Source organism: Ochlerotatus camptorhynchus, unplaced genomic scaffold (assembly GCF_037179485.1).
Source record: "Ochlerotatus camptorhynchus isolate MF236.1 unplaced genomic scaffold, CSIRO-AGI_Acam_v1.1 ptg000243l, whole genome shotgun sequence".
Classification (NCBI taxonomy): Eukaryota; Metazoa; Arthropoda; class Insecta; order Diptera; family Culicidae; genus Ochlerotatus; species Ochlerotatus camptorhynchus.
In genome coordinates this window covers 1,028,184-1,046,410 of record NW_027040733.1, presented here as the reverse complement: position 1 = coordinate 1,046,410, position 18,227 = coordinate 1,028,184, and the positions used below count along the sequence as shown (strand labels likewise).

Genomic DNA, 18,227 nt, shown 5'->3' with positions numbered 1-18,227 from the left:
ACACAAAATCTAAATCGGCTCAATGCTAAACGCATGGCTCAATTTGCTGTTTGGGATCCCTCTCGGATGAGTTTTGGGATATCTGAATTAAGTACTTTCCGTACTCACCTGTTTTTACACTCCGACCATGTAATCGTTTAGTTTCAAGATAGCTTATGCAACGAAATATCGACTTTAGATTGAACTTATCGTTAATCTTCACCAACTTTATGATCCGTTATATTTGAAACATTTTTGTGCCATTTTGAAAAATGAATCGATCCAAAAGATCGATTCAAAATGATTGATTAAATCGGTGAATCGATTATTTTCAAAAAAAAAAATAATCGATTCGCTTAGATCGATTGTTGCCTCAAGATCGCCCAATGCTTATCTACGCACACACGTCACAGCGTTTTTTTCTACAACTATCTTGAAACAATATACACGGAATCCAGTGTTCAAGCTGCCAACAGAGGCTAGTCCTTCTGTAGTATTGTCAAAGATAGAAGCAAATTTTTATTCAAACGGGTGAAGTCTTGAAAAATAAGTTGTCACGCAGCTTTAGTCTAATACCCTACAAAAAACAATCAAATATTGTTTTTCACATTTGCATGTTTACTATTCACATCAATAGGTCAAAAACAACCTGCCACCGAACGTTTCCATGGCAACGCGTACATCATTCGAATTCGACGACGGTTCAGACGCTTCGGTGATGCATCCATCATGTGAATCTGTCAACATAACCGAAGGAGACGGGATACCACCTTTCGTCTTCGTTAAATTAGAGGAACAATCCACAGTAGACGAGACGAACGGGACAGTTAATAAGCAGGAACAGCCAATCGTAGACGAGACGAACGGGATCTTAACCGGTACAAATGGTGACCGAGATCAAGTGCCAAACCATAACAAGGATCCACCTGCGAAGGTAAGTGACGCCTGCTAAAATAGGGTATATTATGTTGGCCTTGATTTTTTTTTTGCTGTATGGTCCCGCACCGTTAGATATTCGAGGTGGCTAGACAGAATAACTAATAAGGTGGGCATTCGTGGTTTCCATGAACTTTAAGGTGATACATCACGTCATGCAACAATGACTGTCCCTGCGATCATTAAATAAACGTGTTTTGGTATGCGTACGAAAGACATCTTCCTACAAAACAGTAAATTACTAATTACATACCTTAAAAAATGGGCCTGAATTGTATGAATAAGATCTGGATACATATTTTAATACTTTTCTACCAAAATATTGCCAATTCATTCACGCATTGGTGTGAAAAAACAACGCTTTTATCGCTTTTTAAGGTGCTTAAACTGTGTTCAATTTAGAAACCATCACTAATAAATGTAATAAATGTAATAAAAATAATAAATAGTTTCTCAAGACAAAAAATGAAAGTGAATGAACCTACAAATCTTCTATAGAAAACATATTTGTCATTCTGGTTGCACTGCTTGAAGCCATCAGCTGATATGCAAAAGGCGGCAAAAAGATGATTCAAAAACAAAAACATACACGATAAGAAAAAATATCCAGCGGCCAGTTCATTTTTGCCTACTTTTGACTTTGAGTATAATCATATTCATCTACTTTTGGGTACAATTAACTATTTTTGGGTAGAAGCGAATTGTCAATTCCATACTAATTGAACACAATCAAATGAAAACTCTTCAACCCACATTACCTACTTTTGGCTTCCTGCAATATAGTGCCGAGATTTGTGAAAATGAGTAATTTTGGGATCTTTTTTCTTACCGTGTACCTGGAGATTTAAGCTCTGGAATCACTTTTGGACAGCTCTTATGTAACCAAAGTGTACAAAATGTGATGTTGAATCAATTAAATACTATGATGACTTGACATGTTGGCCTTGGTGGCTAGGCGCATAACTATTTTCTGTATAGGAAGGGGTGTCCTGCGAGGTGGTAGGTCGATAATATTGGCAAATTGAATAGAAATGTAGTGATAGTCTCAATATTGGATGATAAAGAGATATCTTTATCTTTTTAAAAATGACGAAGGTTGAAATTTACAGTAAGACGGACATAACTTATTCTTTACCTTTCTTATTTTTTATCAACTGTTACACATTCGACCTAATAATAACAAACTCTAGCAGCTATGTTTACGGTAGTTGCGGTAGTGCACTCACACCACTACAGCATCAATGATAATCAATTCACTGACACATAGAAAGGAGAGAGAAAAAAAAGCAAAAAAGCGTGACGTATCGTATCAACTTAACGGGAAGTTTACTGCCAGTTCCGTAGAAATCGACCTTGACACACATTTTGATTTTTAAAAAAAATTTGGAAAAAGATATCAGAAATCCAAAAACATTACGTTTTTCCGTAAATTTCAAAGAAAATTTAGGCAAAAAAAATTTATCTCGCTATTTACAAAAGTTGGACATAAAACCAATTCAAAATATCTGATTTTTATGTCCAACTTTTCTTATATTATGAGAAAAAAGAGGTTTAATACGTAAATTTTCTTTGAATTTTGCGGAAAAAACTAATGTTTTCAGATTTTTGATATCTTTTTCCAATATTTTTAGAAAAATCAAAACGTGAATTTTTCGGTGGTGGCGGTAAGCTTCCCCTTAATATCGAATTTTCATAACGGAAAAAAAAAACAATTCTATTACATATCCCATACGTAGTGAATTTGTTGTACCGATTCAGTGCAGTATCTTCTACATATGTATTACAGGAAACTATCTCGGATGAATGGAAGTTCTTGAAAACGATCCCTTTTGAGAACGTTGAGCCCCTCGTTAAATCCTTGGAATATGGATTTCGCTACAAAACTCCAAATAGGGGATCCAAAGGAGTAACGCGCTTTTACAACTGCCGTCGAATAAAGGTGCATGCCAAGGTCCAGTGCAATCGGAAGGTCATGGTGTTCATTCCTAATACCGAGAAGGATGAGTGCAGCGTGAGCATTAAAGGACAGCACACCTGCAACGATATGGTCTCGAAGTCGATGGCGAAAATGCCCTTAAAGCAGGAGGATTACAACACTATCAACCATATGCTTCGTGCTGGGTTGCCGAAAAAGGATATAAAGAAGCTACTGAAGGCGCGAAACAGCCACCTCTCAACCAACAGGTTAAACTACGCGGTGAAGAAGGCTTCTGATGAGATCTATGGCAGTGGCACATTGTCTTTGGGTAAGAGTTTTCTTATTATAATTACGATTAAAAACCAACAAGAGCACATCAGTGCTGCATAATTTATGTCATCATTGGTTCGTATTCATGAACTGGGGTTTTTGATCTGATTTCCGTTGCAGCTGTATGGACATTACATTATTAGGGGACGGTGGTCTTATCCCGACCCCCAAAACGGTAACGACCATAAAAGTACGAAATATCATTTTTTTTTTCGCTGAGTTTGAAGTTGTACCTTGTAGAGGAGTCTTTTTTCTACGTTCCACGTCAATTCGTTTGGATTGTAGATGTCGTTAACTCTGGGAGATACCGAGTCAAAAGCAAAAGCGATTGATTGATTGATTTCTTTATTATAGAGACTTTCAGCCGTTGGCTGGTTCGTCTCTGACTAAAGCAAAAGTAGGGTAAGTGTACCAGTTATGGCATTATTTAAAAATGTACCAGTTATGGTCTATGGAGTTTAAGGTGATTCCTTGTAGCGTCCACAAATGGCCGCCACGTAGGCTGTACTTGCACTTCCACTTTTCAATAACACAAATCTCGGAAATCAGTGGCCCATTTCACCTGACATTGCTACTTCATGTATGCTGCAGTGCAGCAAACGTGAAGTAATAATTTCATTGCTGTACATGTCGTGGAAGTTGACATTTGTGCACTTAAACACCTACCACATACGTTTTCGACGAGCTCAAAAATTGTGGTCTTAAACCGACCCCCTTTGTTTTTTTGCAGTGTATCGCAAAGTTTTGCATTATCGTTGTTATTTTTAAGTCAAATATTATGTTTTGGAATGAACTGAAAGCATTTTGGAATTTATCAAAATACATTTAAAAAAATCTATAGTTTTGGTCTAAACTATACCATTTGAGGGGGGGGGGAAGGAGGGGGTTCAGTATGGGACCCCTCTCCTTAACTGTTTGGCATTTGTTCTGGAAAGATGGATTCATGGGACTTGAACATTCTTTGCACACAGGGGGCAGTTATCACTATTAATCACTTTTTGACTCTCAAAAATTCACTAGAAACAATTACGGAGTATGAAGGAAATGGGGGTCGGAACGGCTCGCCATTAATTATGGCGATGGGGGTGATTTAATATCAATACCATGTGCTGAAGCAGAGACCAAAAGTAAAGAGCTGTCTACGTCTAAATTGGTTATTTTATGACAGCCCTCTACTGTCACTACTGACAATTCGGTCGGCAGCACCATCGCTGAGAACCAATAGGGGGGGGGGGGGTCGGTTTAAGGTCACCGGTCGGTATATGACCACCTTCCCCTATATATTATTAGGTTTATGGATACCACGTGGACAACTTAGGAGGAGGGTAGAGTATGATAAATTATTAAACGCTTATCCACGGAGAAGAAGGGGGTGTCCTAAACGTCCATAAATATGTCAACGTGGTGTATGGACTGCCCCAAGCAGCACAACATTTATAGCTTCCGAATTAAATGCCCTTTGCCATACGTACCATTTCTAGACCAACAATTGAAATAGGCGGAACAACCAAACGTAAACAATGACTTTAAACACAAATTTCTCGAGAATCAAAACACACCCACACAAACTAACAATGCCATTCGATAAAGGAAGTTTTCTCTCTCAGATGCTGGTATTAGATTATGTGGATGTGTTTTGATTCTCGAGAAATTTGCGTTTTAAGCCATTGTTTAAGTTTGGTTGTTTCGCCTATTTCAGAGTTTTCGTTCATAGGAAGGTAGCACCATGCTATCAGTATGTAATTGTGAGTGCAAAAATCACAGCATTCCGTGATTCATTATTACCTGTCAAGCGTATAAAAAAGTTGTCAAATGATATCAACCAATAAATATTTAGAATTTTACATTATAATTTTGGGAAAAGAAGAACCCTTAGTACACTCATGCGAACTAGCACCACCATCGGGTAGAATAAAATTTACCAAACATATTGATGGGCTACCCTATACTACGAGTCGAGTCAATAGCGAGGTGGCTTCAGGCAAATCAAATAAAGACTTGTGGAATAGACCTGGATGGTGTAAGGCTGCATAGGTGACCTAAGAGTTCTAACAAAATGTGCTTACGACAAATCGACTACGATTACGTTTCATATATTTGACAACTTTGCTCTGGTGCCAATCCTTATAATTGTTATTTCTGTGTTAATGCTGCTAACATGTTTGAAACATTTGCTGTAAGTCGAGATCTATAACGTGGCTCAAAATACGCTGAACGATCACTCACAGCACGTGGCATGGTTCCTATTCGTCTGGTTTATAGTGTTGCATCATTGGTTGAGAGTCGATGTCAATAATTTGACTGATAGAAATCGGAAGCATACGATTTGAACATCTTGTAGCATTTCTGTAGATTTGACAATTGTAATAGGTCTTACGATTAGACATGTAAATTTCTTAGCATTTTTTTTAATGAATCACGGCTGTCAGTTTTACGCTCACTATTACCAACCGGTGGAAACTAACGATTCTAAATTTGCTCACTACTTGACTAGCCTATTGGTCCTAAGCAAATCGATTAACGTACCCCTTTCTAGTCGAAATTCTAGTACTACACTATGTTTGTTTTGATTTCCTATGGAAGTTTGACAGATAAAATGAGGGGTTCGTGGATTTCCCTATGTTTCGAGGGGTATATCGATTAGCTTGGGACCGAAGAGAGTACCAGAGCTGAGCCAAAAAGTTGAGCACGTTTCTTCGGGACCTTCCAGTCTTAGAGTTAACTCTATGCTATTACTGACAGCATGGCGCCACCTTCCTACGAGCGAAAAGTAAATCCGAAGAATAATGTATGGAGGTTTCAATATTTTTTTTTTTCAAAAATGTCGTTCGTGAAGGTGAACCCAGAAAAATACTTGTTAGGGGTGTCGAGAAATAATATGAGCAATCATCTGTAGCAATTTTTTTTTTCGAAAAATGCTCTTACAGGTATACCTCGATATAACGTAACTGTCACATTTCACTTCCATCGTTGATTTCTCGCAAACAACAACTCAATCACACAAATCGAAAACACCAGTGGAATGGGGAATTAGATAATGTTTCCGATGGTGTTATCAGTTTACGTGATTGAATGATCGTTTGCGAGAAATCAGTGATGGAAGTGAAAAGTAACAGTTACGTTATATTGAGGTATACCTGTATTCTTTTTTAATGCTTTTTCCTGGTTTTCTGTATACAACTGTAAACACTTTCTCTGGTTTGCTGTTAACAAAATAAATAGCCGTTGTTTTTTTTTAGTCCACCCTATTGGAATAAACATCCAAGTAAATATGTATTCCATTAGGTTATGATTGGCTTGCATTCGGACAGGATAAAAGGAATACGCCTTTTTAATCAATTATAAGTGATTGCTTCGGCCTCTAGTGGTTAATAATACAGCTTCAAAAAGAGTGTTGAGAGTAAAGACGCTTTATACAAGCGTCTTTAGTTGAGGGTAGACAATTGTTACCGTGACCCGTAGGAAGAGGAACACTGTTTTACCGCAGACAAACGGACGTAACTCTTTGAAAAAGTATTTATTGAAAACATAGTATCTCAAAACATAGGACCTTAGTAACGACATCTCTCGGGCTTCTCGCGAAAAACAAGCTTGCTCGCTAACTCGCAAACAATATTGCATAATCGTTCTATAGAATGTATAGCAACGTCAAAGTGATCCGATGCCAGCGCTGCGGCGAGTAGTTCGCGGAACTGATAATATTCAAATCAACCGTTAAATGCATGAACGAAGAAACACAATGAAGTGTTACGTCTGTTTGTCTGTGGTTTTACTTTTCCTGATAAGTGTCATAAGTTGATTCGACACCTTCATCAGACATGGAGTTTCACTTTGAATCATTGCCGCACTGATCCTGATAAGGTTCGTGTATATTTTATTGAGAAAAATGGTAAAATGTAGGGGTACATTTGCGGTTATGTTCTTTTGGAATTCATGTTGTCATTAAGTAAGCGTCAAATCAATTCGAATCGTTGGACGATGGTACAATAAGTCAATTGCCGATGGAAGTTTAATATAATTACGCTGAAATATGCGACAAACGACCTGTTTGACGTTTTGCTGAAATAGTAGAAGCTCAGCATACTTCGTAGAACTTTAAGGAATTAAGTAGAAGCGCAAAGCTCTTGTAGGTATTGCAGGTACTTAGGGGCCATGCAATAATTACGTAAGCATTTTTTTTTTTGGATTTTCAGAACCCCCCCCCTCCCTCAAAATCTAGACTGAGTTTAATTATTGTTATTCAGTCAAATTACTGCGAAATGGGTTGAATTCTGTTTTTGGCTCATAACCAATAAGGGTAAGAATGTAAATCACATGCATTGCTCCTACAAGAGCTTTTGGTATTCATTTTAATTTGACTGTTTTTCAAATCATAACACTAAGTCCAGATTTTGGTGTGAACGGTCTTTACATGGCTTGTCCATGCTTACGTAAGATATTTTTGAGACAAAACAATTAATTTGTTTTTTAAATTTATGTTTTTGATTTGGAATTGTACCAGTGGGACATATATGCGTCCATTATTCGAATGGGACAAATCGACTTTTTCGAATGTTTGTGTTTTGTAACACGGGACAGTTATGCGTCCACCGGCAATCAAGTGTGTTTTAGAAAAAACGTCATTTTCTGCTAGTTCGACCTTGTTTTTATTTAAATTTATGTAGCCATTGGCGTCGATTGACATGCTAGTAGGTAATTGATTCTTATTTAAAATTTGACGTTATTCCAACTAATTGCAACGTGTAGGTGAGCTCGAAGAGTGGGCCACATCGAACTCGGCCGTGCCACCAGACCAGGAGACACCATTTGTAATCGGCCATGATATAGATCATGAGAACGGTCGTTTCCGTACAGTGTACAGCAGTAGAAAACTATTAGCTTTGTTCTCGTCGTTTGACACTATTGCTGCAGATTGTACCTACAAGACAACGCTTCAGGGATACCCTCTGATGGTGATCTGCGTCATTGACCGAATGCGCCACGCCCACCCGGTGGCATTTGCCACTGTCACAAGGCAGGAGGAGGTGGATTATGCGTTCGTTTTTGCTACAATTGCAGGTAGATGCAAAGATTTCGGCATTCCAGTGGCAGTGGCGACGTTCATCTCTGACGGAGAAATCGCGCTGAAAAAAGCTGTGCTTGCTATTTTTGGGCCAAATACTCAGCTAGTTAATTGTTATTTTCACGTCATGCAGAATGTGCGGAAGCATATGAAGAAAACCAAGGAGTTCGCAAAAGAGCAAGTAGAGCAAATCATGAAAGATATCAGTCGCATGCAGGTCTCGCCTACGAAGCGGCACTTCGAGCTGGCATGTGAGTTATTTAAGGCGAAGTACCTGCATTTCGTTGACTTCGTAAGCTTTTTCGAGAAGTACATGCTAGACGAATTCTTCCGTAACTGGTACGAAGCGTTCGTGCCTGGATGTCCAGCCACAAATAATGCCTTAGAGGCGGTAAACAGAGCCATTAAAGAGTGCCACCTTATGAAGGAGCGAGTGCCGTTCAGCGTTTTCAAGACTCGGATTTTGACCGTCCTGGAGCAGTACGGAGCGCCAAATCGAACGGTGAAGCGTACAAGAGAGTACGGCTTGTGCACAGAAAGGAAAGCCTATGATTGGTTGCAAAGTGAGCGAAAATGCAGGACAGTAAACCATTGGGATGATGGAAAAGTCTACGTGTTTTTCCCGGGGCAGGAGAAAACTGACGTTTCCGTGCACGATATTGATGTTTTCCAAAACCCGAGGTACGCGAACTTTGAGGAGTTCAGCCGAAATATTGGTTTTATCCACCGGGTCGAAGCCACGGCCGTTGACTGGCAGGATTGGAATTGTACGTGTTACACGTTTTTTAAAACGAACACATGTCACCACGTTGTAGTGGCTGCAGTGACCCGCGGACGATACAAACTACGGGCCGAGGCCAACACGTCGTCGCTTACCATCAAACGGCCGCCTGGTAGGCCGAAGCAGATGAGCAAAGCCTTGATCGTTGATTAGATAGTCTATGGTAATACCTTATAATTTTCTAATACACTGCCAAACAGAATCACTCAGAGAATAGTAGAAGCTACTCATTCTCTGAGTGATTGTCTTCGGCAGTGAAAATAAAACCACTTTTAAATTACCTTTTTACTTTTTTTTTTCAGATTCGATTCCATCAAGCAATATACTATTATTTTTAGCTGCAAACATCTTGTTAAGTTTTACTAACTAACTGTATAATTTGTTAAAATAACATAACTAATGAGCAAAAATATCAGCAAAATAAACATCTGGAACGATTAAAATTCCAATTTCCTATCTGGACTAATGAGAAAAACAAAACTTTACCTCTGGATGTTACTAGTGCAATTCTTCTATTAAAGATCTGGGGGAGATCCAAACGGCAACGAACCAGAATCAGGGAACTCTTCCACAAATGGGTTGGATGATGCCCCCCACACTTATTCAAGCTCTTTTCTGGTTCTTTTTTACTTCTCATCAGTTTTTTTTTTATTTGCTTCGTTTTTCTTATGCTGTCCTGCTGCATCGTCCATTCCAGTGTAGTTTCAAACGTTGGTCTCATTGTCTCAGGTCTCGTTCTGTTATTAAGGTTTGCCGTCGTCCATGGTTGTTCTCTGATTCTGGGAAGTTTCCTAACCGACTTTCGCTTTCGTTAGTGACTCAGCAATAACTTTCTTTGATGTGTATGCCATTGTGGATGCCAGATGAGAACCTCCTTTATCAAGAATCGATCAAAATCACTTGCACCCCTTTGACTTCAACCCCTTCATTTGATTGTTGAAAAACAAATGAGGCGATAGTTCGATCACAGACAAACAGACATAACACATAGAATAGTTTCCACTGTAAACCATCGTCACTAAAACACTACCGCCATCTGTTGAGAACACTGTCACGGGTAGCACGCTCAACAGATGGAAGTAGTGTGTAAACGTCTAACGCATAAAAATTAACTATGGGCGCCACCGGCGGAGGTGCTATCAACTAACACATATTTAAATTGACCGTTAAATGCGTGTTCGATGTACAAGATGCGAGTGTTATGTCTGTTTGTCTGTGTTTCGATGAAGATTTGAAGGTTTTCAAAAGATATTGTTTTCGTTCTTAGTGACCTTCATGGCCTATAAAATGCTCAATTTATTTTTCAAAGTACTAATTTTATACGTTTCTTGCTCATTTCTTATTTTTTGTTGAGTATTTTTCAAATTTTCCCTGGGACATTCATTGTGCTTTTTGTGTCTTTTTTTTACCTTTATATTGCTCAAACGGCATTTTCTAGTGCTCTTTTGTGACGTATATATTGCTCAAACAGCTGTTTTTAGTGCTCTTTTGATTTTGTTTAATGGTATCTTTTTCAATGAGACCCACATTCGTAATCTTCTTTATCGACATCGCCTTTGTTAGCCGAGACACAGTATCATTACTTATCGCTGTCTTGAAAATACCATATGGAAATTGATCTCGGTTGCTGGCTCATAAACTTTCAATTTAAAGGAATATTTCCTGAATATCATTGGAATTTTTTATTATTTTATATTGCGCAGTGTTCGTTTTTAATTGCTCATTTTTACTTTCCTGCATGCATTATTTTATTTTCTTTAAGAACAATTCATATTTCACGATGGCTCATCCTCATGTTCAAGCATACATTTATCTCCTAGTTTCTGGACCTTTTTCAGTTTTTAAAAGATATTTTCATTTTCTTTTTGGGGAAATAATCACGATTTTACAGCATATTTGGATTTAAACAGTGATAACTGTGCGCTTTGTGTGGGACATTTTAGATTTATTTCTCGCGATTATTCAATATGACATTGCTCATTTTGCCACTTTTATGGGAAAATATGTTCAACTGCAGGTGACGTAGGTGAGTTATTTAGTGCTTAAATTTCCTAATATAGTAGAGATTCATCCTTATTTATTTGGGCGTATTCTATTTACTATTGCTCTTTTTTCCATTTTAACCGCTCACATTCAAATTATTAAAAGAAGCTTTTTATTTGTTTATTGCCTTTTTCTTCATTTCTATTGCAACTTTTTTTTTGTTTATTGGTGCACTCCTGTGGTATTTAGTGGCCAATTTGAGATTTTTTATTGCTTGTGCTTTGTTAATTAGGGTCCGTATATATTTTAGTCAAAATCAATCACTTAACATCGAATTGCATTTTTGACCATGACAAAATCAAGATCAACTTAATATCTTCACTTGAAATCATGTACTTACGTACCCTACATAAAGCAGGTGCTATGCGTTCGTTTATTATCATCATTATCAGCGTAACGGCAATTACTTTCCAACTGCTACTGATTCGACAATGTTGTTCAGATTGACGAAATCATGACAGCGCAGTTGAAGTAGCTGATAAGCGATTTATACAGGTTACTTTCTTGAGTAACGACTCTTTGCTTATCAATTTTCGGTTGCAATGTTTTAACGGGGGAATGGCCCACAACGCGTTAACGGCATGATTCGTGTTATCATAGGGCCGTATCGTACGACAACCGTTCAACGGTTAGTCGGTTGGTAACAACTATGCTGATATCGTTGATCACGATAACGGATTGATATTTTCGGCGGTATAAAAGGTCTTGGTTGTTTGGGATTGGAAGTCAGTCAAGTTCTTCGTTGCAAACATCGATAGCAGAATGGTAAGTCTTGAATGGGATTCTCTTTGGACAGTTCTCAAAAACATGCTCTATCCTACAGCAGAAAATTTTCATCATTTTGGCCATCTTTGGCCTAGGCTTTGCCAGTGCCAATCTCCGTACGGAGATGGATGAGCTGATCGAGTTCTTAAAGATGGAAGAAGTTCGCGAGATCTACAACTGGTGGATCGTTCATGACGCTCAGGTGGGAGAGATTTACGCCTTCCTGCAAACTGACGAAGCCAATGAAGCTTGGGTTGTGATTACGACCAGCAATCCCGACATGCAGGAGATCAGTGCCTGGGCCTTGGAGCGAGGTGTCGATTTGAAGGATTACCTAAACCGAATTGCTACCGTCTTGGGACTGTCTCCGCTTGGTACCCGTGCCTTGAGGAACACTGCCACTCGTAGCTGGGCCAGCATGATGGAGGAAATCCGCGCCGTACAGGATCTGGATGGAGCTAAGGCTCGCGCTGCGGAGTTCATTGATGATCCAACCAGCGAGTTTGGAGAGCTGCACCGCATGATCGCTGCCCAGCACGAGTCAATCCATGGAACCTTTGAAGATCCGGCCGTTCGTCGTGTATCGTCACAGCTGCGTGCTTTCGGTGTGGATATTGACGGATTCATCGAACGTCTCTACGATTTTTTCGGATGGGATCACAGCGACCACCACTAAATGATGAGATATGATGAATAAATCTGATACTTTTTTGCAATAATTCAAATGTGTTGGAATCTGAACCTATCGAACGTGATATTTTTCACACTTCACCGGCTAGAGCTTATCGCCACATCGTCACGACTGCAGCAACAAAGTTGCAAATGTTTCTATTCGTTCGACGGAGGAATAAACATCCCCAGTCGAAAGTTAATTACCTGTTCAAGACCTAGTGTAACATCTGGATCGCGCGCAAGTCGTGAAATCGTCTCCATCGCTGATCACCTGTTCTAAACACACGGGGGTCGGGAGGTTACTTGCCTACCCCCCCCCCCCTCCACTAATCCGTAAACAGAGCCATTTGAATGTCAGATCGGTTTTCTACACCTTCAATCGATGTACCGCTGACTGGTAGAGTAGCACGTATGTTAAGGGGATTGTATCGGAATGTTACCTTTCAAGTCGTCGTCGTCGTCGTCTCACAATGGAGGAGAGTTGCAATCAAACTGCACCTATTTCCACAAATCCCAGGAGGTTGTTAGGAGCAGTTGATGACACTCCTCCGAGAAATCACAAAACTCCGAATTAGGTGCCATTGAGATCGGTTTGCTAGTTTTGTTGCGAAATATCCCCACTCTGAGATAGTTCTTTTGCAAAGAACTCGAAAAATTTCACCGGACAGTCTATGCACCAATTACAAAGCAGTCAGCGTGCAGAGCGACAATTACTCGCGCAGAAATCGAAGATTGGGTCAATATAAGAAGAAAAAAAATATGCTGCAATATGAATGCCGCGTAGCGTCAGCAATCATATCAATTAAAGTGTGTTATTTTTCACAGCCGCAGAGCAGAACTGCTTGGTCGTCGTCGTCGTCGTCGTCGTCGTCGTCGTATGAAGGTACCTACTACAAGAATACCGGTTCAGATTGTAAATTTTGCGAGGGTAGGACGCATACACACCCCGACAACGTGCTGCACCGTGGCTCAAGGCTCCAGCATTTGGTTCAATGCTTTAGTCGGAGAGAAGCAGATACTTACTACATGAATCAACTGGCGAGACCAATCCCTGATTCGTTGCGAAATTTGTTTGCTCGGATTATGGTTTGACGAAGAGGAAATGGAGTGAATGTTTTTCGTATTGTTCATTATAGATATTTCTCACTCCGAGATTTGAGAAGATCTGTACGATTTCCAAGAATCAAGTATCTGTAGAGTATACTGTGTTATCCTACCTATAAACAGTTGTTAACTGCCCTGCAAGTAATAGAGCTTTTTCCTCCGATCACCGAGCTAATGCGGTGAAAAAATTTCACTGAGAAATTGAATTTGCTAGATCATTAGCCACATCACATAGTAACCATTGGCATTATCCAAATCAGGCAGCATCAGCAGTGACGGTTTGCGGGCAGGTGTTCAACTAAACACCATCCATCGGCAACGACTTAACCAACAGATAATTACCGAAAGCAAGGCAGGCAAAGAAAAAAAAAAACTTGACTCTCACTTCTCACTTATTTTGCTAACTGCGTTTATCAACACCATCTATCTGCTCTAAGGTGTTATAGGCCGCATCGCGATTTGCACAATTCACTAGAGCACAGCCACACCAAAGGAAAAAGGTTCCCCTAATCTGCCTCCTTCGGATTGTGGATTTCTTTGTAATCCGTTTGTCGGTCTTTACCCACCACGTGGCGCGGGTTGATTTGATTTCGATCTTGTAATTACTTTTACTTTTGCTAAACTAAGTCAGACAGTCATAGCGGTCTCGCAGAGTGTGTTGTGATCACGGTTGATGCCGGAGGCTCTTATTTTTGCGCTTCCATCATGTGGGAAATAAATGGGAGAGGAAATCGTTTAGGCTTAGCTTTAGAAACGCATTGGATCAACTGCTACCCAGTCTTATGTAAGTGAAAGTGCAAACTCGAAAATAGTTAGGAATTCAATAATTTCACAGATTTAGTAAGTTTTGCACACTTTTGGAGCTGTCCATTAACCACACAGACAGTGTGGACATGTGGACAGCCCTTTGACATATATAGCCGTGAGATATGTCCATGAGCAGAAGCAATGCAAACAATTCCCTGAAACATGATTCATATTCATGCAGCAATAGTGAAATAATTGCCGAAGACATCTTTTGCCCTACTTTAATAATGTTATAATTAAAATTGAATTTCCGTATTGGTTTCAATGCAACTGCTGCTGGGCGCTGAACACCATGTTTGCGGAAACCAGTGGACCTTACAACTCACCATCCTATAAACACCTATTGGGCTTAAACCAACTAGACCGGCAATCAAACGGAGAATCATTTTTCGGTTGGTCGATTCCCGATGCTTCCTTCCACTTGCGTTTGAGAGAAGGAGAGTCAGTTCCGGAGAGATCTCAGAGGAGCCTGATGGTAAGCAAAACTCATCACTGTTACGTGGTTTCAACGTATAAGTTCTTCGTTCCGTTCGATGGTGTAGCGCTGCACTCTGATTGTTGGATTAGAAAAAAGCGTGTCTAACAGCGGATAATTACTCGCTTCAGATGTTTCACGTGAAACGCTACTTTGAAAAAGAGAATCACATGTTGCTGATCAACGGTAGCTTAAATACGATTTAATGTGAAGCGGTAGCCACCAGAGCTGACATTGAATTCAATTTGATGCATTCTATTGCAACTGCAAAGCAAATGTTCGATAATCTAAGAAAGTTCTTTTCCTTAAGTACCGTACCAAGTGCAATATTTTTGTTGTTTCAGGGCGTAACAATGCATTTGTTATTAAAAACATTACAGGGGATATGACGGCTTCGAAACTTTTTTACGTATAATCGTATGTGTAGTTTTTTTTTTTTTTTTTTTTTTTTTTTTTTTTTTTTTTTTTTTTTTTTTTTTTAACTCTTTATTTGTTCCAAATTCAAAATAAATTACATTTCATTTTTAACCTAGGTGCTCCAGTTACTACAGTAACTTACCAGCCTTAATTGTTATGATATATATCTAAGTGTTTTTACATTGTTCCTGTCTTGGCAATTCAGTATTTTAAACAGGTTTTTTAAACCTGCATGTCAGTATAACAATTGATAGCTTAAAACTAAATAACTAAAACTAAATCTTATCTAAGTATAAAGGGAATTAATCGTTGCAATTGAGGATTGTAACGATTTTTGCCTGAAATTATTAATTATTTTGTTGGACATTTGTGCTAAAGTCTCAACATTCGAAATTCTATGTACTTCGGTAGTACTGTACCAGGGAGGCAACTTCAAAATCATCTTCAGAATTTTGTTCTGAATCCTTTGAAGTGCTTTTTTCCTGGTAGTGCAACAACTAGACCATATTGGCACAGCGTAAAGCATGGCCGGTCTAAAAACTTGTTTAAATATTAGAAGTTTATTCGTCAGGCAAAGTTTGGATTTCCTGTTAATAAGAGGATACAAACATTTTATATATTTGTTACATTTGGCTTGAATGCCCTCAATGTGATCTTTAAAAGTTAATTTATGGTCAAGTATTAATCCAAGATATTTCACTTGGTTTGACCAGGAAATTGGAACTCCGTTCATAGTGACTATGTGACTACTACTAGGTTTCAAAAAGGAAGCCCTGGGCTTATGTGGAAATATTATAAGTTGAGTTTTGGAAGCGTTGGGAGAAATCTTCCATTTTTGTAAATAAGAAGAGAAAATATCTAAACTTTTCTGAAGTCTGCTGCAAATAACACGAAGACTTCTTCCTTTAGCGGAAATGCCTGTGTCATCAGCGAACAAAGATTTGTGGCAACCCTGAGGCAAATCAGGGAGGTCCGAAGTGAAAATGTTATACAATATAGGCCCAAGAATGCTACCCTGAGGAACTCCTGCTCTAACAGGTAGTCGATTAGATTTGGAATTTTGATAATTTACCTGCAGAGTTCTGTCAGTTAAATAATTTTGAACTAATTTTATAATGTAAAGTGGAAAATTAAACTTTTTCAATTTAGCAATCAAACCTTCATGCCAAACACTGTCGAATGCTTTTTCTATGTCTAGAAGAGCAACTCCAGTTGAGTGGCCTTCAGATTTGTTTGAACGAATTAAATTGGTAACTCTCAAGAGTTGATGAGTAGTTGAATGCCCATGGCGAAATCCAAACTGCTCATCTGCAAAAATTGAGTTCGTGTTGATGTGAAGCATCATTCTATTCAAAATTATTTTTTCAAAAAGTTTACTTATTGAAGAAAGCAAACTTATTGGACGGTAGCTAGAAGCTTCAGCTGGATTTTTATCCGGCTTCAAAATTGGAACAACTTTTGCATTTTTCCATTTATCAGGAAAGTATGCCAAATGGAAACATCTGTTAAATAATTTTACCAGGAAAGACAAGGTACTCTCTGGGAGTTTTTTGATGAGGATATAGAAAATTCCATCATCACCTGGAGCTTTCATATTTTGAAATTTTTTGGTTATAGACCTTACTTCGTCCAAATCAGTCCCCCAGGAATCATCAAAAATATTTTCCCGAGAGAAAATATTCAGATAATCCCGAGCAACCTGATTCTCAATAGGACTAGTAAGACCCAAACTGAAATTATGGGAACTCTCGAATTGCTTAGCAAGTTTCTGAGCTTTTTCCAAATTTGTGATCAAAATTTTACCACCTTCTTTAAGCGCTGGAATTGGCTTTTGAGGTTTTTTCAAAATTTTTGTGAGTTTCCAAAAGGGTTTGGAACTCGGGTCTAATTTAGAAACATTATTTTCAAAAGTTTTGTTCCTCAGGGCAGAGAATCGCTTTTTAATTTGTTTTTGCAAATCCCGCCAGATTACTTTCATGGCAGGATCGCGTGTTCTTTGAAATTGTCTCCTACGGACATTTTTAAGACGGATCAAGAGCTGAAGATCATCGTCTATTATAATTGAATCGAATTTAACCTCGCATTTTGGTACTGAGGCAGCTCTTGCTTCAACTATAGAAGTAGTCAGAGATTCAAGAGCATAATTAATTTCATCTTTGGTTTGCAAAGGAATGTTTGGATCGAAGTTATATTCCATAAATGTTCGATATTGCTCCCAATCAGCCCTATGGTAATTGAAAGTAAAGCTGTTGGGATTGGAAATTATTTCTTGGGATATTTCAAAAGTTACTGGAAGGTGATCAGAACCGAAGTCAGCATGGGTAACCAATTGGCTACAAAGATGACATGAATCAGTTAAGACCAAATCAATAGTTGAGGGATTTCTTGCAGAAGAAAAGCATGTTGGGCTGTTTGGATATTGAATAGTGTAATAACCTGCAGAACAATCATCAAACAGAATATTACCATTGGAATTGCTTTGAGCATTATTCCATGAGCGGTGTTTTGCATTAAAATCACCAATAATGAAGAATTTAGACCTATGACGGGTAAGTTTCTGGAGGTCACCCTTGAGAAAATTCTTTTGCTGGCCTACGCATTGGAATGGCAAATAGGCAGCTATAAACGTAAGTTGTCCAAATTTTGTTTCAACAGAAACTCCCAAAGTTTCAAAAACTTTGGTTTCAAATGAAGAAAGAATTTTATGCTTGATTCGTCTATGAATAATGATGGCAACGCCACCACAGGGTCCATCAAGACGATCATTTCTATAAATCAAGTAATTTGCGTCCTTCTTAACCTTATGGTCAGGTTTAAGGAACGTTTCAGTTATAACGGCAATATGCACGTTATGAACTCTCAAAAAATTAAATAGCTCGTCTTCATTATCTTTAAGAGATCGAGCATTCCAATTTAAAATGTTTAATGCTTTAAAATC

General features: G+C 38.7%; 2 protein-coding genes across 2 annotated transcripts; both read left to right on the top strand.

The window, feature by feature from the left end:
* Window positions 1-580: 580 nt before the first annotated feature.
* On the top strand, window positions 581-9,441 carry LOC135704521 (uncharacterized). Its single transcript, XM_065226000.1, has 4 exons — window positions 581-913; window positions 2,702-3,161; window positions 7,910-9,169; window positions 9,309-9,441. Exons 1-3 carry the CDS (start codon window positions 647-649, stop codon window positions 9,157-9,159), a joined length of 1,977 nt encoding a protein of 658 aa, XP_065082072.1. The 5' UTR covers window positions 581-646; the 3' UTR covers window positions 9,160-9,169; window positions 9,309-9,441.
* Window positions 9,442-11,775: 2,334 nt separating this feature from the next.
* LOC135704520 (protein G12-like) lies at window positions 11,776-12,533 on the top strand. Its single transcript, XM_065225999.1, has 2 exons — window positions 11,776-11,814; window positions 11,873-12,533. The coding sequence occupies exons 1-2, from the start codon at window positions 11,812-11,814 to the stop codon at window positions 12,488-12,490; spliced, it is 621 nt and encodes a 206-aa protein (XP_065082071.1). The 5' UTR covers window positions 11,776-11,811; the 3' UTR covers window positions 12,491-12,533.
* The last annotated feature ends 5,694 nt before the right edge of the window (window positions 12,534-18,227 follow it).

Coding starts and splice junctions, on each gene's coding strand:
- LOC135704521 (XM_065226000.1), top strand. CDS start 647: ATGGCAACGCGTACATCATTCGAATTCGACGACGGTTCAGACGCTTCG. Junction 914..2,701: donor ACAAGGATCCACCTGCGAAG/GTAAGTGACGCC, acceptor TATGTATTACAG/GAAACTATCTCGGATGAATG. Junction 3,162..7,909: donor CAGTGGCACATTGTCTTTGG/GTAAGAGTTTTC, acceptor TGCAACGTGTAG/GTGAGCTCGAAGAGTGGGCC.